General features: G+C 45.1%; 2 protein-coding genes across 8 annotated transcripts in view; both read left to right on the forward strand.

Annotated features, from left to right (window-relative positions):
- SIN3A (SIN3 transcription regulator family member A) overlaps positions 1 to 12,705 on the forward strand; it is a 96,808-nt gene extending 84,103 nt beyond the window's left edge. For all 4 annotated transcript variants that reach the window (XM_011932857.1, XM_011932858.1, XM_011932855.1 and 1 more), the window contains 3 exons: positions 622 to 716; positions 6,115 to 6,322; positions 9,877 to 12,705. In XM_011932857.1, coding sequence (XP_011788247.1) covers positions 622 to 716; positions 6,115 to 6,322; positions 9,877 to 10,107 — 534 coding nt within the window. In that variant the 3' untranslated portion in view covers positions 10,108 to 12,705. The remainder of the gene's footprint in view (positions 1 to 621; positions 717 to 6,114; positions 6,323 to 9,876) is intronic.
- A 1,014-nt stretch (positions 12,706 to 13,719) lies between these two features.
- MAN2C1 (mannosidase, alpha, class 2C, member 1) overlaps positions 13,720 to 16,941 on the forward strand; it is a 12,904-nt gene continuing 9,682 nt past the window's right edge. For all 4 annotated transcript variants that reach the window (XM_011932851.1, XM_011932852.1, XM_011932853.1 and 1 more), the window contains exons 1-4: positions 13,720 to 13,857; positions 14,139 to 14,264; positions 14,687 to 14,810; positions 15,736 to 15,806. In XM_011932851.1, the coding sequence (XP_011788241.1) occupies positions 13,757 to 13,857; positions 14,139 to 14,264; positions 14,687 to 14,810; positions 15,736 to 15,806 (422 nt within the window). In that variant the 5' untranslated portion in view covers positions 13,720 to 13,756. The remainder of the gene's footprint in view (positions 13,858 to 14,138; positions 14,265 to 14,686; positions 14,811 to 15,735; positions 15,807 to 16,941) is intronic.

Raw genomic sequence — 16,941 nt, forward strand, 5'->3', positions numbered from 1 at the left:
CCTAAAGTATAAAAAACAACAAATGAGGTACTGTCTTTCTTGTGTCATCTGGATTCTTTGGGTCATGTTTACTTTATATTGAACTGATAAAGCACAGAGTTTTCAACCCCTGAATAGACAGGTGTGATTATCATAATTGGTTATGGCAGATAATGTACACGGGAGATGCAGGCCATATGTATGATGTTGCGGGGGACATGTGGGATGACCTTGTTGGTGGGAATGTTGGCTTGTTGGCAGATCTTTTTGTTTTTTAAAGCGATGTCAGAAATCTAGATTGTAATGTGAAGGAAACTTTCACACATTTGCCACTGTAAATTTTGTTCTTTAACAGAATCCTCTGTGGGGAAATGAAACTTGTCAGTGAGCCAGCTTCTACCTGTTTATGACTTCCGATAACCTTAGCACCTCAGAGAAACTTAACAGTATTGCTGGCTAACAGAATTTTTAATCTGTGTTCCAGTACCTACTAACAATCATGTCTTTATAGAAAGGGACTTTTTTGATCTTGAAATTTATGAATTTGGGGCATTGTAGTCATAGAATTTACTAGAGTACCCAATGCGTTACGAGCTGTTTTTGTGATTTCCTTCCACCTGTATTTTGTGTTTGCCATCTTAGCGCTGGTCAGACTACGTGGAACGATACATGAATTCAGATACTACCTCTCCTGAGCTTCGTGAACATCTAGCACAGAAACCAGTATTTCTCCCCAGGTGAGTGAGCCATGTCATCTGTCAGCAGCCCGTACTGTGCGTGATTGAGGAATGGAGAATTAAATGACTTTCACGTTCTTGGCTTTCATATATTTTATTCATTTGTTCTATCTGCCGGGGATGCTAATTCAAGGTTTATATGGCTGTCACACCATGGGCTTGCCTGGAGCATGTGTCAAAGCATCCGGGAGGTGAGACTTATAGAGAATCAACAATAACCTCCCTGCTTTGGATGGCAATGTGTGTCAGTCTCCACAGTTCGATGGAAGAGGACTCACAGGACTCTGCATATAGTCACAGTCAAACTGATACAGTGCAGCAAGAAGATACAAAGCAAAATCAGCAAAGGGAAAAGGTGCCTGTGGCAAAGCTGGAGGAATCCAGGTGCAAGCTTCCTAGAATCCTCTCCCAGTGGAGTCACACAGGACACTCTTAATTCCAACAATGAGTGTGACAACACATGTAAAATGCTGTCTTACTAGGGCAGCTCATTAGAGACTATGCCAGGATTTTTATTGAGATCTAGTCATCTAAGCACTGTATGTCTAGCATCTACCAAAATCCCAAACTCTCAGAAAGAAAGTAGGTTTTCAGCATAAGCTATAGAGTTTGTACAGACAGTTTAGGTACAGTGTGACACTTACATGAGTTAAGGAATGGTAGAACATTGCCCAAAATCCAAGATCCCAGCCCCTAGCCAAGGGTCAACTTTTATAAGCAGGCTTTTCAAAGAATAGCAGTCTTAGGCCTGCTACATTAACTCTTTTCTGCACAGAATTTTAAAAATGTTCCCTCTGTATATAGGCAGATTGTGATACTGATCCTCCAAGTATATGAAAACAGAGTTTAAGAAGTATAAAATGGGGCCGGGCGCGGTGGCTCAAGCCTGTAATCCCAGCACTTTGGGAGGCCGAGACGGGCGGATCACGAGGTCAGGAGATCGAGACCATCCTGGCTAACACGGTGAAACCCCGTCTCTACTAAAAAATACAAAAAACTAGCCGGGCGAGGTGGCGGGCGCCTGTAGTCCCAGCTACTTGGGAGGCTGAGGCAGGAGAATGGCGTAAACCCGGGAGGCAGAGCTTGCAGTGAGCTGAGATCCGGCCACTGCACTCCAGCCCAGGCGACAGAGCAAGACTTCGTCTCAAAAAAAAAGAAGTATAAAATGGGTAGAATGGCTTTCTTCCTTCCTAAAAGTTTTGAATTGAAATCTTATGTCTTAGGTTTCCAAGAAAGTATCATCCCAGTGTTATTAGACTTATTGAGTCCTAATGAGAACATGGGCAAAGGGGTACCAGAAAAATGGGCCCTGCCAGGTTTTCCATTCATGGAATCATTTAACATATTTGAGCAGTTGCTCTGTGTCAGATTCCTCTCAACAAAACAGGCTCCATGCTAATAACATACTACAATAAACCTGTCATCATGTGTCTCTCACCAGGATGTGAGGAAGGAGGCACATTTATGTACTGTGAGAAAAAAGAAATTGATATAATCGTTCTGGTGGCAGGATAGTTGAAGTATATGGAACCTTCCCTCCAGAATTTCAGTTTTTAATGATTTGTCTGACAGCTAAGGGGCTCACCTTACTGGCCTTGAGACCCTTTACACTCTTAGAGCATGAGTTCTCCAAAAGCTTTTGTTTGTATGGATTATACTGGTAATATTTACCAAGTTAGAAATAAAAACAAATGTTTTCAATCTTTAATTCATTTGAAAAATAACAATATTGGGTCGGGCGTGGTGGCTCACGCCTGTAATTCCAGCACTTTGGGAGGCTAAGGCGGTGGATCATGAGATCAGGAGATCGAGACCATCCTGGCTAACACAGTGAAACCCATCTCTACTAAAAATACAAAAAATTAGCTGGATGTGGTGGCGGGCGCCTGTAGTCCCAGCTACTTGGGAGACTGAGGCAGGAGAATCGCTTGAACTGGAAGGCAGAGGTTGCAGTGAGTGGAGATCGCACCACAGCACTCCAGCCTGGGTAACCGAGCGAGACTCTGCCTCCAAAAAATATATATATATCCCATTATATTTTTTAATAATATTTTTTAATGAAAAGCTAATTCAAAACAAAAACTAGTGAGTAGAGTGGCATTGCTTGTATTTCATAAATTTGTTTAATGTCTGGCTTACTAGAAGAACAGCTGGATTCTCGTGTCTGCTTCTACATTCAATCTGTTGCATTATGTTGTTTGGTTGAAATATGTGAAGAAAATCTGGTCTCACGCAAATGTGTAGCTGGAAAAAGGAATATTTTCAGATCCTTCAGATAACTGGATATTCTTTGATATGACAACAAAACTACAAGTGATAGTTTTTGTTTTTGAGACGGAATTTCATTCTTGTTGCCCAGGCTGGAGTGCAGTGGTGATCTCGGCTCACTGTAACCCCTGCCTTCTGGGTTTAAGCAATTCTCCTGCCTCATCCTCCCGAGTAGCTGGCATTACAGGCATGTGCCACCACGCCCAGCTGTTCTTGTTTTTTTAGTAGAGATGGAGTTTCTCCATGTTGATTTGGCTGGTCTCGGAACTCCTGACCTCAGGTGATCCTCCCACCTCAGCCTCCCAAAGTGCTATGATTATAGGTGTGAGCTACCGCACCTGGCCCCAGTGATAGTTTCTTTTTTTTTCTTTTTTTTTAAATTTGAGATGGAGTCTCGCTCTGTCGCCCAGACTGGAGTGCAGTGGCGCTTTCTTGGCTCACTGCAAATTCCGCCTCCCGGGTTCACGCCATTCTCCTGCCTCAGCCTTCCAAGTAGCTGAGACTGCAGGCACCTGCCACCACGCTCAGCTAATTTTTTGTATTTTTAGCAGAGACGGGGTTTTACCATGTTAGCCAGGATAGTCTCAATCTCCTGACCTCGTAATCTGCCTGTCTCGGCCTCCCAAAGTGCTGGGATTAAAGGTGTGAGCCACCGCGCCTGGCCAGTAGTTTCTTTAAAGGTTAGTAGCAATATCAATTTATACATCAGTGGGCTTTTCATACAGTTGTCAAAATCCATCATCACGTGTCTCTCACATGTGTTACCAAATTCCAATATCAATTTATACATCACTGAGCTCTCACATTCATTCATGTGTATCATGAATGAATCTTTTTTTCTCTATGATTTTGTAACTATGCAATTGGCTATTTAGAAATATTAGCTCACTAAGTTGTACAGACCTACTAAATGTTGATATATTTTACAGTGTCTCCAAAAAAAATCACATTGATTAATATCACTATCGCTAGGTCATCAAACACATCTTTTAAGTATTGGGAAGCTGTCAAGCTCAGGGTGGCTAATACCAGTTCACCACAATTCTTAGTTTTGCTTGAAAATTCTAATCTTATTATTGGCAACATTATTTTCCTTGAAGTGATAGGGTCCCTTGTTCATTTTTGAGAAAACATCTGCCAAATACTTGGCTGAGATTGACTATATTTAGTCAGTTGTTCTTTCAGGTAAAAATGGTGATCCGCTTACAACTCAAGCAATTGCTCAAGTACTTTTCTTTAAGAATACCATTGTACTTTAGCACACAAAAGTGCTTTATATGTAGTTCCCATTTTATCACACAGCATGTTAAAAAGATGTAAACTAAGGGGTTGGGATTTAATAAAAAAATGTTACTCCTTCATCAGAGCATTCTTTTTTTTTTTGAGGCAGAGTCTCACTCTGTTGCCCAGGCTGGAGTGTGGTAGCATGATCTTGGCTTACTGCAACCTCCACCAGCCAGGTTCAAGTGATTCTCCTGCTTCACCCTCCCAAGTAGCTGGGATTACAGGTGCGCGCCACCACCATGCCTGGCTAATTTTTGTGCTTTTATTAGAGATGGGGTTTCCCCATGTTGGCCAGGCTGGTCTCAAACTCCTGGCCTCAAGTGATCTTCCTGCCTCAGCCTCCCACAGTGCTGGGATTATAAGTGTGAGCCACTGTGACTGGCCCATCAGAAACCTTCTTAAGTGAAACTGGCTTTTTTCACTTAATGTCATTGTATGGTCAGTGTGAAGTTCAAAGACTTGAATCACAATCGCATGAAGTTACAAAATCATGGAAGTAAAAGGATTCATTCATGGTACAAGATAAACCAATAGAGTTTGACAACTGTATGAAAAGCTCAGTGATGTATATAGATTGATACTGGAATTTGGTAACAATTTGTTCGATATTGCAAATACAGTTTGGCGCCACCACCACCATTTTTATTCACCATTACGTTTATGGTGCCAGTGCAGATGTCAACACAGCAAAAAAGGGAAATAATATTTTAGTATTATTATGAAAATAGTTTTGATCTCACAGATCTCCTGAAAGGGTCTTGGGACCCTTTGGACAAAGAACTGCTGTCTACAGAAATACATGTATACAAAGATACTCACTGAAGCAATATTTTGGGTTTTTTTTTTTTTTTTTTGTGGGAGACAGTATCTGACTCTGTCTCCCAGGCTATAGTACAGTGGTGGGATCTTGGCTCACTGCAACCTCCACCTTCTGGGCTCAAGCAATCTTCCCACCTTAACCTCTCAAGTTGCTGAGACTCTAGGCACACATCACCACACCTGCCTAATTTTTTTATTTTTTGTGGAGAAGGGGTTTTTGCCATGTCGCCCAGGCTAGTCTCAAACTCCTGAGCTCAAGCAATCCACCTGCCTCCCAAAGTGCTGGGATTATAGGCATGAGCCACAACGGCCAACCTGAAGCAGTGTTTTTAATAGCAAGTTATGAGAAACAATATAATTGTCTAGCTGATAACCTTTCTTCACTGGATGTTGAGGAGATTAGCAAGCCTCCCACCCCCCAGGGCATCCATTCATGTGAATTATCTTCTTTCTTGTGTATGTAGAGTGGCACTAGTTTATATCATCTGGGGGAATTTTTAAAAATAGGCATTCAAATAATTTTTTGTTACGTGATTCAGATGAGGAACCTCAGTTGAAATAAACTGTTAAGGAATGATAAATTGGGGTACATTTTTCTGCAGCAGTTAAAGAGAGTAAGACAAATCTGTCATGAAATGAAAAAATACTCATGACAGTAAGTGAAAAGTTGAGGACAAAATAGATAGTATGATCCTATTTTGTCTTAAAAACAAATCCCAAAGCAGAATTATAGCTGGTAATTACATGTGTGAATTTACAGACAGAGGCCCAGAAGTTTCTCATTAAAACTCTTAACTGGCTGCATCTGCTAAGGCAAGTAGGGGATGGGCGAAGATTTCTACTTTTTATTCTCTGTACCTTTGCAGTTGAAATTTTTTTTGCAATGAAACAACTGAACATTTTTGTATGTATTTAACAAATTGGGATCAGTACTATGTAAGCATATAATAAAGAAAACTCACTTGGGGGAAGTCACGGGAATCTGTGTCTGGACGAGCTCTCATCCTTCAGGGCTTTTCTGCCATAGGAATCTGCGGCGGATCCGGAAATGTCAGCGTGGTCGAGAGCAGCAGGAAAAGGAAGGGAAGGAAGGAAACAGTAAGAAGACCATGGAGAATGTGGATAGTCTGGATAAGCTGGAGTGTAGATTCAAGCTGAATTCCTACAAGATGGTGTATGTGATCAAATCAGAGGACTATATGTATCGGAGGACTGCCCTGCTCCGGGCTCATCAGGTGAGAACCAGTAACTGTAATTTCTGTACACATCTGCCACCCTAGCTAGGAGCAGGGGAGGCCCAGAGTCTTCTGATTGTTTCTCTTTGTTTATGCAAACCTGTTCTTGGAGCTGAGACTTAGCTGAGGAAGTAGGTATATTGGTTTGCTAAGGATGCTGTGACAGAGTACCACAGAGTGTGGCTTAAACGACAAAAGTTCTGGAGACTAGAAGTCCAAAGTCAGGTGTCAGCAGTGTTGGTTCCTTTTGAGGACTGTGAGGGACAATCTGTTCTAGGCCTCTCTTAGCTTCTGGTTCTTTGCTGGCAATCTTTGGCATTCCTGGGCTTGTAGATCCCTGCCTTTATCTTCATATGGTGTTTCTACCTGTGTGTGTGTCTGCCTCCAGATGAGGTCACATTTGGAAGTACTGGGGGCCAGGACTTCAATATTTGATTTTTTGTTTGTTTGAGATAGTCTTGCCTGACACAGCCTCCCAAAGTGCTAGCTTTATAGGCGTGAGCCACCACACCCAGCCAACATAAGAATTTTAGGGAGAACACACTTCAGCCCCTAAAAGCACATAAATACCTGGTGGCACCTTTTTAGTGAATTTACTCCCAGTATTTACATCTCAAGTAGTATCTGATCTTTTGCTCGTATGAATTCTACCTGTTTTTACATTGTCTCAATTGTGAAAACTTCCTGCTGCAGCTGTGTACAGGGTGTTATGCCAGGCCGTGGGACTACAGCCATGAAGTTGAGCAGATGAAGTAATGTGATGATATGTACTACCAGGGAAACAAATCAGGTGCAGTGATCAAGGGTAACTAGCATACAGGCCTTGCTTTCACTGGAGGAGGCTTCCCAAAGGAGGTGATGCTTGAGGCCTGAATAATGACAAGGAATTAGCCTGGTGAAGAGTAGAGGATGGGTGTTTTCTAGACAAAACAGCAAGTACAAGGCTGGGAGGAAAGGACATAGCATATTCAAGAAATTACAGACACCATTGTGACTCAAGGTTGCATGAAGTTAGAAGGGTAGGCAGAGGCCACATTACTTTGTCTAATAGGCCATGGTTTGGAGTTTGTTTGAGATGCACTGGGACATTTGACAAAGATAGCTTAGAGTGCTATGAGGAGAGTGGAGATGGGTGTGTATAAAGTTGGAAGAGCAGAGACCACTCAAAAGGGTGCCCTTGTCCAGATGAGATTTGGGGACCACCCAGACTACTAGGGTGGCAGTGGAATTGGAAGAATTACATTGTAGATTTTATGTGTGTGTTTATTTTTGAGACAGAGTTTCGCTCTTGTCGCCCAGGCTGGAGTGCAGTGACCCAATCTCGGCTCACTGCAACCTCTGCCTCCCGGGTTCAAGCGATTCTCCTGTCTCAGCCTACTGAGTAGCTGAGATTACAGGCATGCGCCACCACGCCTGGCTGATTTTTTGTATTTTTAGTAGAGATGGGGTTTCACCATGTTGGCCAGGCTGGTCTCGAACCCCTGACCTCAAGTGATCCACCCACCTCAGCCTCCCAAAGTACTGGGATTACAGGCGTGAGCTACCATGCCCAGATGTAGATATAATTTAGATATTTAATTGACGAGATGGTGTTGGATCAAATGTGGGGGTAAGCGAAAGGAGGACATCAAGGATGGTGCCTAATTCGTTTTGGGGTTTTTTGGTTTGTTTTGTTTTGCTTAAGTGGAGATTTTAGGGGCTCACCTGTTAATAGAAAAGGGTTATGAGATTTGGGAGACAGACGAAGTGCTGTTTTAAGTTTGAAAGGACTACAAAACTTTCCAGTGGGAGATGTTGAACACACAGTTTAATGATTATCCCTCAAATGACACGGGGTTTGGGGCACTGGCCCCTACACAGTCAAATCTGTGTATAATTTTTGACTCCCCCGGAATGGAACTACTGATAGTCTACTGTTGACTGGAAGGCTTACTGATAAACAGTTGATAGACATATTTTGTATGTTGTATGTATTGTATATACTGCATTCTTTTTTCCTTTTTTTTTAATGGAAATAGACACAGGGTCTCCTTACATTGCCCAGGGCTGGTCTTAAACTCAGGGGTTCAAACAACCCACCTGTTTCAGCCTCCTAAAGTGCTGGGATTACAGGTGTGAGCCGCTGTGCCCAGCCTATACTGTATATTCTTACAATAAAGGAAGTTAGAGAAAAGAAAATGTTAAGTCATATGCAAGAGAAAATATATTTACTCTTCATTAAGTGGATGTGGCTCATCATAAAGGGTCCTCATTCTCATCTTGTTGAGTAGGCTGAAGAGGGAGGAGGAAGGGGAGGGGTTGGTTTTGCTATATCGGGGTTGGCAGAGGTGGAAGAAAACTTGCCTGTCAGTGGCCCTGTGCCATTCAAAGCCATGTTGTTCAAGAGTCTGCTGTACTTCTCTCATGGCACGGAGGGAAGCGCAGTGGCATGATCTCAGCTCACTGCATCCTCTGTCTCCCGGGTTCGAGATTCTCTTGCCTCAGCCTTTCGAGTAGCTGGGATTATAGGTGTGCACGACCACGCCTGACTAATTTTTTTTGCTATGTGTTGTGTGTCTGCCTGTCTCTGATTCACATTATTTGGGACACTGGGCAACACCAGTTTTGTTTTTGTATCTCTTCTAGTATCCTTGCATGTGGTCACCAATAAATTTTTACTGGGTGTGTTGGTGGGAACAGAACCCCCTGCAGAAGATCTGACAATCCTGGACTCTGCTTGCCAGGGTGGGGTAACACAGTGGAGGGAGAGTGGGTTTTAAGCCCTTTGCTTTGCACTATCTGGCTTAGAAGTGGATCTCCATGCTGATAGAAGTGATCAGTGGCTCACTGGGTCCTACCCAAGATACATTACAATCAGCTGGGTTGCTGGTTTAAAATGCACATTGGTAAAACCAAGGAAGTGTGGGGTTTTGGGTTTTTTGTTTGTGTTTGGAGACAGGGTTTGGCTCTGTCATCCAGGCTGGGGTGCGGTGGTGCCATCTCAGCTCGCTGCAACCTCCACCTCCCAGCTCAAGTGGTCCTCCCACTTCAGCCTACCGAGTAGCTGGGACTACAGGATTGTGTCACCACGCCAGATTAATTTTTGTATTTTTGTAGAGATGGGGTTTTGTCATGTTGCCCAGGCTGGTCTCAAACTCCTGAGCTCAAGCGAACTGCCTGCCTCGGCCTCCCAGAGTACTAGGATTACAGGCGTGAGTCACTGCACCTCGTCGGAAATGTGTCTTTTTAACACATTCCCTAGGTTATACTAATGCATGCTAAAATTGAGAACACTGAGCTTTTTCAGCCCAGAGCCTGTGTTCACATTTCTTTGGAGGCTTTATGGATTTTCATGCCCTCACATGTTCTATGTTCTTACTACCTCTTTAACTTCTCTTTAAACAGAGAATCCTTTTTTTTTTTTTTTTTTAAAAAAAAGAAAAACAAAAACAGTATCTAAGACTTGAGCCCAATCTCTCCTTTGCTCCTTTAGAAGAAGATTAGGCTTTGTATTTGAAGGGCTCTTTTTTGGTTCTGCTTCATTTAATAAATAATTTTTTTTTTCTGTTTTGCAGTCCCATGAGCGTGTAAGCAAGCGTCTACATCAGAGATTCCAGGCCTGGGTAGATAAATGGACCAAGGAGCATGTGCCCCGTGAAATGGCAGCAGAGACCAGCAAGTGGCTCATGGGTGAGGGGCTGGAGGGCCTGGTGCCCTGTACCACCACCTGTGATACAGAGACCCTGCATTTTGTGAGCATTAACAAGTATCGTGTCAAATACGGCACAGTATTTAAAGCCCCTTAACTGCAAAGCCAGAGCAGATAACTTGGGGTGTGTGTGGGGGTGTGTGTGTAGGCCTATGCATTCACACACTGAAGAAACAAGGAAGATGCCTTTCAAGCCTCACTGGGCCTCTCTGGGACATGGCCACCTGACCTGTGTGTGGCTGGTGCAGCCTGGCACCAAGTGGGCTACCTGTTAGGAACATGAATACCTTACAAAGCTGAAGCTGGAACTTTTCCCAAAGGGTTTTGGGTATAGCCTGCCCTGGAGGGGAAGGAAGTCCTTGCAAGCAAAGACGTGCAGTTTGCTTGCACACACCAGCAGAGCTAAGACTGGAGTGTCCTGCGGCCTAACTTTCAGTGAGGGAACCGGATGCTGTTCACACTTTGTCTGGATGGAGATGCATTTACAAAACAGACTGGGGAAGGACTTAATACTCAGATGGATTGGAACTATCACGGTCACTGCTCCTCTCCCCTCCCCACAAAAGGAAAAAAAAAAACAAACTGGATTTGATTTTTTTTTTCTGGTCACTTGAGCACATCTAAGATCACCCATTAGGTTTTATCTGGGACCTGCAGTTTGGCTTTGGGATTGATCATCTTGTGGATTTTATTCCTGACGAATCCCTTGCTGCCTACCCTTTCTCTCCTCTGGTTCTCAACCTCAACGAGTTCAAATCAGTCGTCCTTTTTAGCTCCCGTGGAACTGTTTTGTATCTGCCTCTTTACTAGTCTACCCTAGTGCCATCCACCAGCTTTACTCTCTGACACACACATGCACACACACACGATTTTAACTTGTTTTTTTGTACATAATGTACATACTGTCAATTTTTTATTAAAAGAAATATGCTTTGATGTGCTAGCATAATCGCTCTAGCTTCTTTGTGTACCATAGTACTATGTGGCTTCAGATTTAGTACCTATGAACAGATGTACAAGACATTTATTACACTTTTTACCAAAGGGAGTTACCATTGTAGTACTTTTGTGTAAAACTTGTCTTCCCCTTTGCCCCCAACTTTTTTTTTTTTTTTGTAAATAAATAAAGCTTGGTTCTTACTTAAGGAATAAACTCTCAACCCATGTCCCTTGTCCTCACCAGAAAATACTGTGAAGCAAGGATTTTGGCTTCAGTTCCTTATCCAGGGTAGAAACAGGATTTTGCTTTAAATACTTGTTACTTATTCTAAATCAAAATATTCCAAAATCTTAGAATACTTTAGTCTTTTAGTACATGTTTTTTCCCCTTGTTCAACTATCTGAAAATATTTTATATTTGGGTAAGTTGTCAGGCTATGTAGTTTGTATTTCTATATATTTTTTCTTATTCACATTGGTGATGGATGGGGGTGAGCAACTTAAATACCAAACCAGTATTTGAAAAAAAGTGTGTATAAGGCATGTGGTATACCTTATAAATGGGGTTGGGAGGGAGAGAATTTGAAATGGGATACCTATTTTTTTAATTACATAAATTTAAACTAGCATTTAAACATGAATGATTAGAATTTTTCTATGTGGTTAACCTGGACTTTCTGAACAAAGACCAACTGAGCCCCTTCCAGTACTCTGGTGGATTTTTCTTCAGCAACCATTACGCGAGTCTTAGTTGTAAGCAGCAATGTTTTGTGTGTTTTATGTTTGCGTTTTAGTTAAAAATCACCACCACCACCAAAAAGAAAAATTTTTTGGCTCTTGGATTTTCAAACTACATGGTAGACCTGATTTTAGGCTTTTGTTATTGTTTAAAGACAAAGTCTCACTTTATGACCCACACTGGAGTGCAGTGGCACGATCATAGCTCACTGCAGGCTTGACCTCCCAGGCTCAAGCAGTCCTCCCACCTCAGCCTCCTGAGTAGCTGCATGCCACCACACCCAGCTAATTTTTTAACTTTTTGTAGAGATAGGGTCTTGCTATGCTGCCTAGGCTAGTCTCAAACTCCTCTCCTCAAGCTGTCCTCCCACCTCGGCCTCCCAAAGTGCTGAGATTACAGGTGTGAGCCACCAGAACCAGCCTGATTTTTAGGCTTCTTTTGTATTGGGGAGAGGAGACTGTGAGCCGAAGTGTAGGGTGCCAAAAAGAGCTTTGTGGGATAAGATTTTAGGGCAAAACTGGGGCAATGTCTGACTTGGGAGTGGTCGTGTGTACTGATTTCAGGGAAAGATCCTGAGGTTTTCTCAGAAATGATTCACCTATTCCCCTGTGTTCCCTCAAGAAAGGTCATGTTGACCTGGAACCATAGGGGAAACTGGTGGGGTGTGATCAGGGTCAGCCCTGGCTGTTGCTGCCCCTGCAGTGTTATATCCAGAGCACCTGCCTGCAGGTCAGAAAAGGATTTCAAGGCCAGTTCAGGAGAAAGTCCCAACCCACCAGTGCAACCAACAGAAGACAGTTTCACCTACAGCCTGGGTTTTCACAAGTAGCATTTTTATTCCTCCTGCTGTCTGACATCTGAGCTCCAAGCTCTAAACCCAACCTGTATTATATGCAGCAGCAGGTTATCTTTATTTTAAATCACATTTGGTATTCTGTACTTAGTCACCTTTCCGTGTGATTTGCATTTGAAATGTTGTAAACTTGGTCAGTATTTCCATTAAAATATCAGGGCTAATCTTGTGTATTTTTTTTGTTCCTAATGATTTTATAGACACTCTCTTGGCAACCCCAGGAGAAAAAAAGCTGTCAGTGGAGTACTAGGGGTGAGAATGAAACTGGAGTTCTGTTTCTGGTATTATGATTTCCCTGGACTCTACAGTCCTGTATGGTGGAATACATTTTTCTATTGGAATCGTCAATGCTATGACTGTTCTGCCACCTCAAACTCCAGAGTTTCTGCTGATGTGCAAGAGTTAGCAATATACATTCAGTAAAGCCTGTAATCCAGGAAGTCGTGGTAACTTGGGCGTAAAGCTCTACCTTCCTGCTCACTAACACCCTGACCTCCGTCCGGTATGAAAACACCTACTGCGGGTAGTCTGGCTCTCCACGTTAAGCAAACACTACTTTCTGTGTTCAGCGACAGCTAGAGCCAGAGGTCTCCCTCCTGGTTGCTGCTTCTGAGGCTGGGTCTGCAGCAGCTGAGGCTCGTGCCCTTCTTGCCGAATGGCCTAAGTCTCTGTCCTGAGACTTTCAGGAGTTCTAATCGTCAAATTTCCCATTTTATTTTGAGATTTGCCTGCGGCCCACTATCTCGGACCTCCGTCCGGTATGAAAACACCTACTGCGGGTAGTCTGGCTCTCCACGTTAAGCAAACACTACTTTCTGTGTTCAGCGACAGCTAGAGCCAGAGGTCTCCCTCCTGGTTGCTGCTTCTGAGGCTGGGTCTGCAGCAGCTGAGGCTTGTGCCCTTCTTGCCGAATGGCCTAAGTCTCTGTCCCGAGACTTTCAGGAGTTCTAATCGTCAAATTTCCCATTTTATTTTGAGATTTGCCTGCGGCCCACTATCTCGGACAACATAGGGGGGGCCTCAAAAACACAGTTTCTGGCTTGCAACTCGGCTCAAGGTTCAGACAGCAGCTGGGCTTCCGAGCGCCGCCGGTGTGCCAAGCAAAGCTGCCCGGGGCTGGGAGGCGCCCTCTGGACGCCGGAACCTTTGGTTTCCTGCGGTGGAGCGGGACTGTAGTGCCAGGGCCCTTCCGGAAAGAGGAGCGAGAGTTCGGCGATGGCGGCTGCGCCGGCCCTGAAGCACTGGCGCACCACGCTGGAGCGGGTGGAGAAGTTCGTGTCGCCGGTCTACTTTACCGACTGTAACCTCCGCGGCAGGTGTGGCCCCTGGTCCCGGTAGCCGGCCGACCGCATCCGTGCGCTTCAGGCTTTCCTTCCGGGGAGAAACCCAAGCTACAGCCACCCGGGCCGCGGAATGAAGTGCTCGCCGCGGGCAGGGCAGAGGCCGGGGAGGAGGGGGTAGGGAATGGACTGCCGCAGCGCGGCCAGGCAGCCCTCTTGGCGGAGGATCCAGGGAAAGTGCGGCCTTACTGGCCAGCTGGCACCCAGGCGGAAACGGGGTGGCCTCCAGCATATGCCCACCGGCCCGTCCTATGCAGGCTTTTTGGGGCCAGCTGCCCTGTGGCTGCGCTCTCCAGCTTCCTGACGCCAGATAGGCTTCCCTACCAGGAGGCAGTCCAGCGGGACTTCCGCCCAGCGCAAGTCGGCTGCAGCTTCGGACCCACGTAGGTAACGCCCAGCGGGTGGGCGGGGCTACGGGTCTAAGGGAAGTCCCCAACCCAGCTCCCGGCCACACCTTCGTTGTCCGCCCTCTGCCCTAGGCAACTACGTGGGATCGAGCAGCACCCTCTGCTGGGAACAGCTCCCTGGTCCCTCAGTCTTCAGGGGATGGTTTTCATCCCCACATAGCCGCCTCTGGACATCCCTTAGGAAGGGCACCCTAGGGATCACGAACCTTTGACGCCTCTGCCTCTTTCCCTCATCTTGCTTCTCACCTTGTGGCTCCTTTCTTGTGACTCAAAGCTGAGTACCTTGTGACACTGCAGATTCTTGGAGAGTTGCAAGCCCCGGCCGACACTTTATCCAAGGAAGGATATCAGGATAGGGCTATCTGGGCTCTGGGCCTATCACAACAGCTCTCTTGCAGATGGTGGACCTGCTGGTTCCGGGTGGAACTGACCATCCCAGAGGCATGGGTAGGCCAGGAAGTTCACCTTTGCTGGGAAAGTGATGGAGAAGGTCTGGTGTGGCGTGATGGGGAACCTGTCCAGGTGAGGAACCCTGCCCTAGGGCCAGGTATGGCCACATTTCAGCCCTGAAATGACTACAGCCCTTCTCCTGTGGACTCTAGAGAAGCCACAGCTGAGTTGCTCTGCCTACAGCGTGGTATCAGGATTTCAAGACTAAGGAAGTTGTCACTTGGGCATCTCTGCAATTGGTCCTTAGTTTTTATTCTATGTAATATAAACTTATAGGAAAACATTTCAAACAGTTCTAGATAAAGTAATGGATCTCTCCCTATCACCCATCCCATTCCCCAGCTATAACCACTGTTAAGTGTCTTGTTCATGTTCCACCCTTATCAGATTTAGTCCTTATACTCCTATCTAGTAGGTCTTTATACCCATTTACAGATTAAGAAACTGAGATGTGTAGAGGTTAGTTCACTCACTCAGGTTCACACAGCTTCCATTTCAAGTTGGATTGACTCTCAATCTGGGGTTAAGACTTCTTCCTGGCTACAAGAAGGCAGAGACCTTCCCTCCCTCCCTTCACTGACTTAGCAAATATCCCCTGGTGTCCATTCTGGGCCATACTCTTAAGCACTAGGGTGTGGCAGAGAATGAGGCAAACCTGCCCCTAACTTCATGGAGTTTCTTTTCAGGTATTTATTTAGGGGTGCAGAGGCCACCAGAATCCACACTCAGGCCTCCTAACCCCTTCCCAGGGCCCTTCCCATAAGACCATGGCTTTGCCACTGGTAAACAGGGGCTATTTGGTGCTTATGGTGCTGGCTGCCATGGGAATTGGGGCATCTACTGCCAAGGGTCCCTGATTTGCCAATCTTGGCCCTGCTTGGGAGCGAGGACCCAGAGTTGGGGACCAGATGGAGGGACCTGTCTCCCCATGGCTTACACTTTATCTGAACTGTCCAAAGGCCTCAAGCCTTGTCTTTCTCACTCCCCTCCCTACTAGGGTTTAACCAAAGAGGGTGAGAAGACCAGCTATGTCCTGACTGACAGGCTGGGGGAAAGAGACCCCCGAAGGTGAGTCCCTGTGCCCTGTTTGACCAGTGCTGTCAGGGAGGGAGTACCAGTGAGCAAGGAGGAGCTGAGGCCCAGAGTGATCTCAGAAGCACCCCTCTGCTCCAGCACAATCATCTTCACATCTCATTGTTTGCTTTTAAAAGCATGATTTTTTCCTAACCATAAAAATAATGGGCTGGGTGCAGTGACCCGCACTACCTGGGAGGCTGAGGTGGGAGGATCACCTGAGCCCAGGAGGCCGAGGCTGCAGTGAGCCATGATCACACCACTGCACTACAGCCTGGGCAACAGAGTGAGACTTTGTCTCAAAAATAATAATGTTTGCCTTGTGGTAAATACAGGAAAGCACAAAGAAATAAATAACTACTGTTATTCCACTCCCTAGAATAGAGATGAACATTATTAACATCTCAGCATTCATGTTCTTTTTTTTTTTTTTTGAGACGAAGTCTCCCTCTGTCGCCAAGGCTGGAGTACAGTGGCGTGATCTATCTCAGCTCACTGTAACTTCTACCTCCCAGGTTCAAGTGATTCTCGTGTCTCAGCTTCCTGAGTAGCAGAGATTACAGGCTTGAGCCACTGCGCCCGGATTTTTTTTTTTATTTTTTTTAGAGACAGAGTCTCACTCTGTTGCCAAGGCTGGAGTACAGTGGCGTGATCTATCTCAGCTCACTGTAACTTCTACCTCCCAGGTTCAAGTGATTCTCGTGCCTCAGCTTCCTGAGTAGCAGAGATTACAGGTGTGTGCCACCACGCCCAGATATTTTTTTGTATTTTTAGTAGAGAAAGAGTTTCACCTTGTTGGCCAGGCTGGTCTCAAACTCTTGACCTCAGGTAATCCACCCTTCTCAGCTTCCCAAAGTGCTGGAATTACAGGCGCAAGCTACCACGCCCAGCTCAGTATTCATGTTCTTGGTGTATCTTTCCAGCATAGTTTTGTTGTTGTTGTTTGTTTGTTTTGTTTTTGTTTTGTTTTGTTTTTTTGAGATGGAGTTTCACTTTTGTTACCCAGGCTGGAGTGCAATGGCACAATCTTGGCTCACTGCGACCACCGCCTCCCAGGTTCAAGCAATTCTCCTGCTTCAACCTCCCTAGTAGCTGAGATTACAGGTGCCCACCACCATGCCCAGCTAAT

Source organism: Colobus angolensis, unplaced genomic scaffold (genome assembly GCF_000951035.1).
Source record: "Colobus angolensis palliatus isolate OR3802 unplaced genomic scaffold, Cang.pa_1.0 Scaffold99, whole genome shotgun sequence".
Taxonomy (NCBI): Eukaryota; Metazoa; Chordata; class Mammalia; order Primates; family Cercopithecidae; genus Colobus; species Colobus angolensis.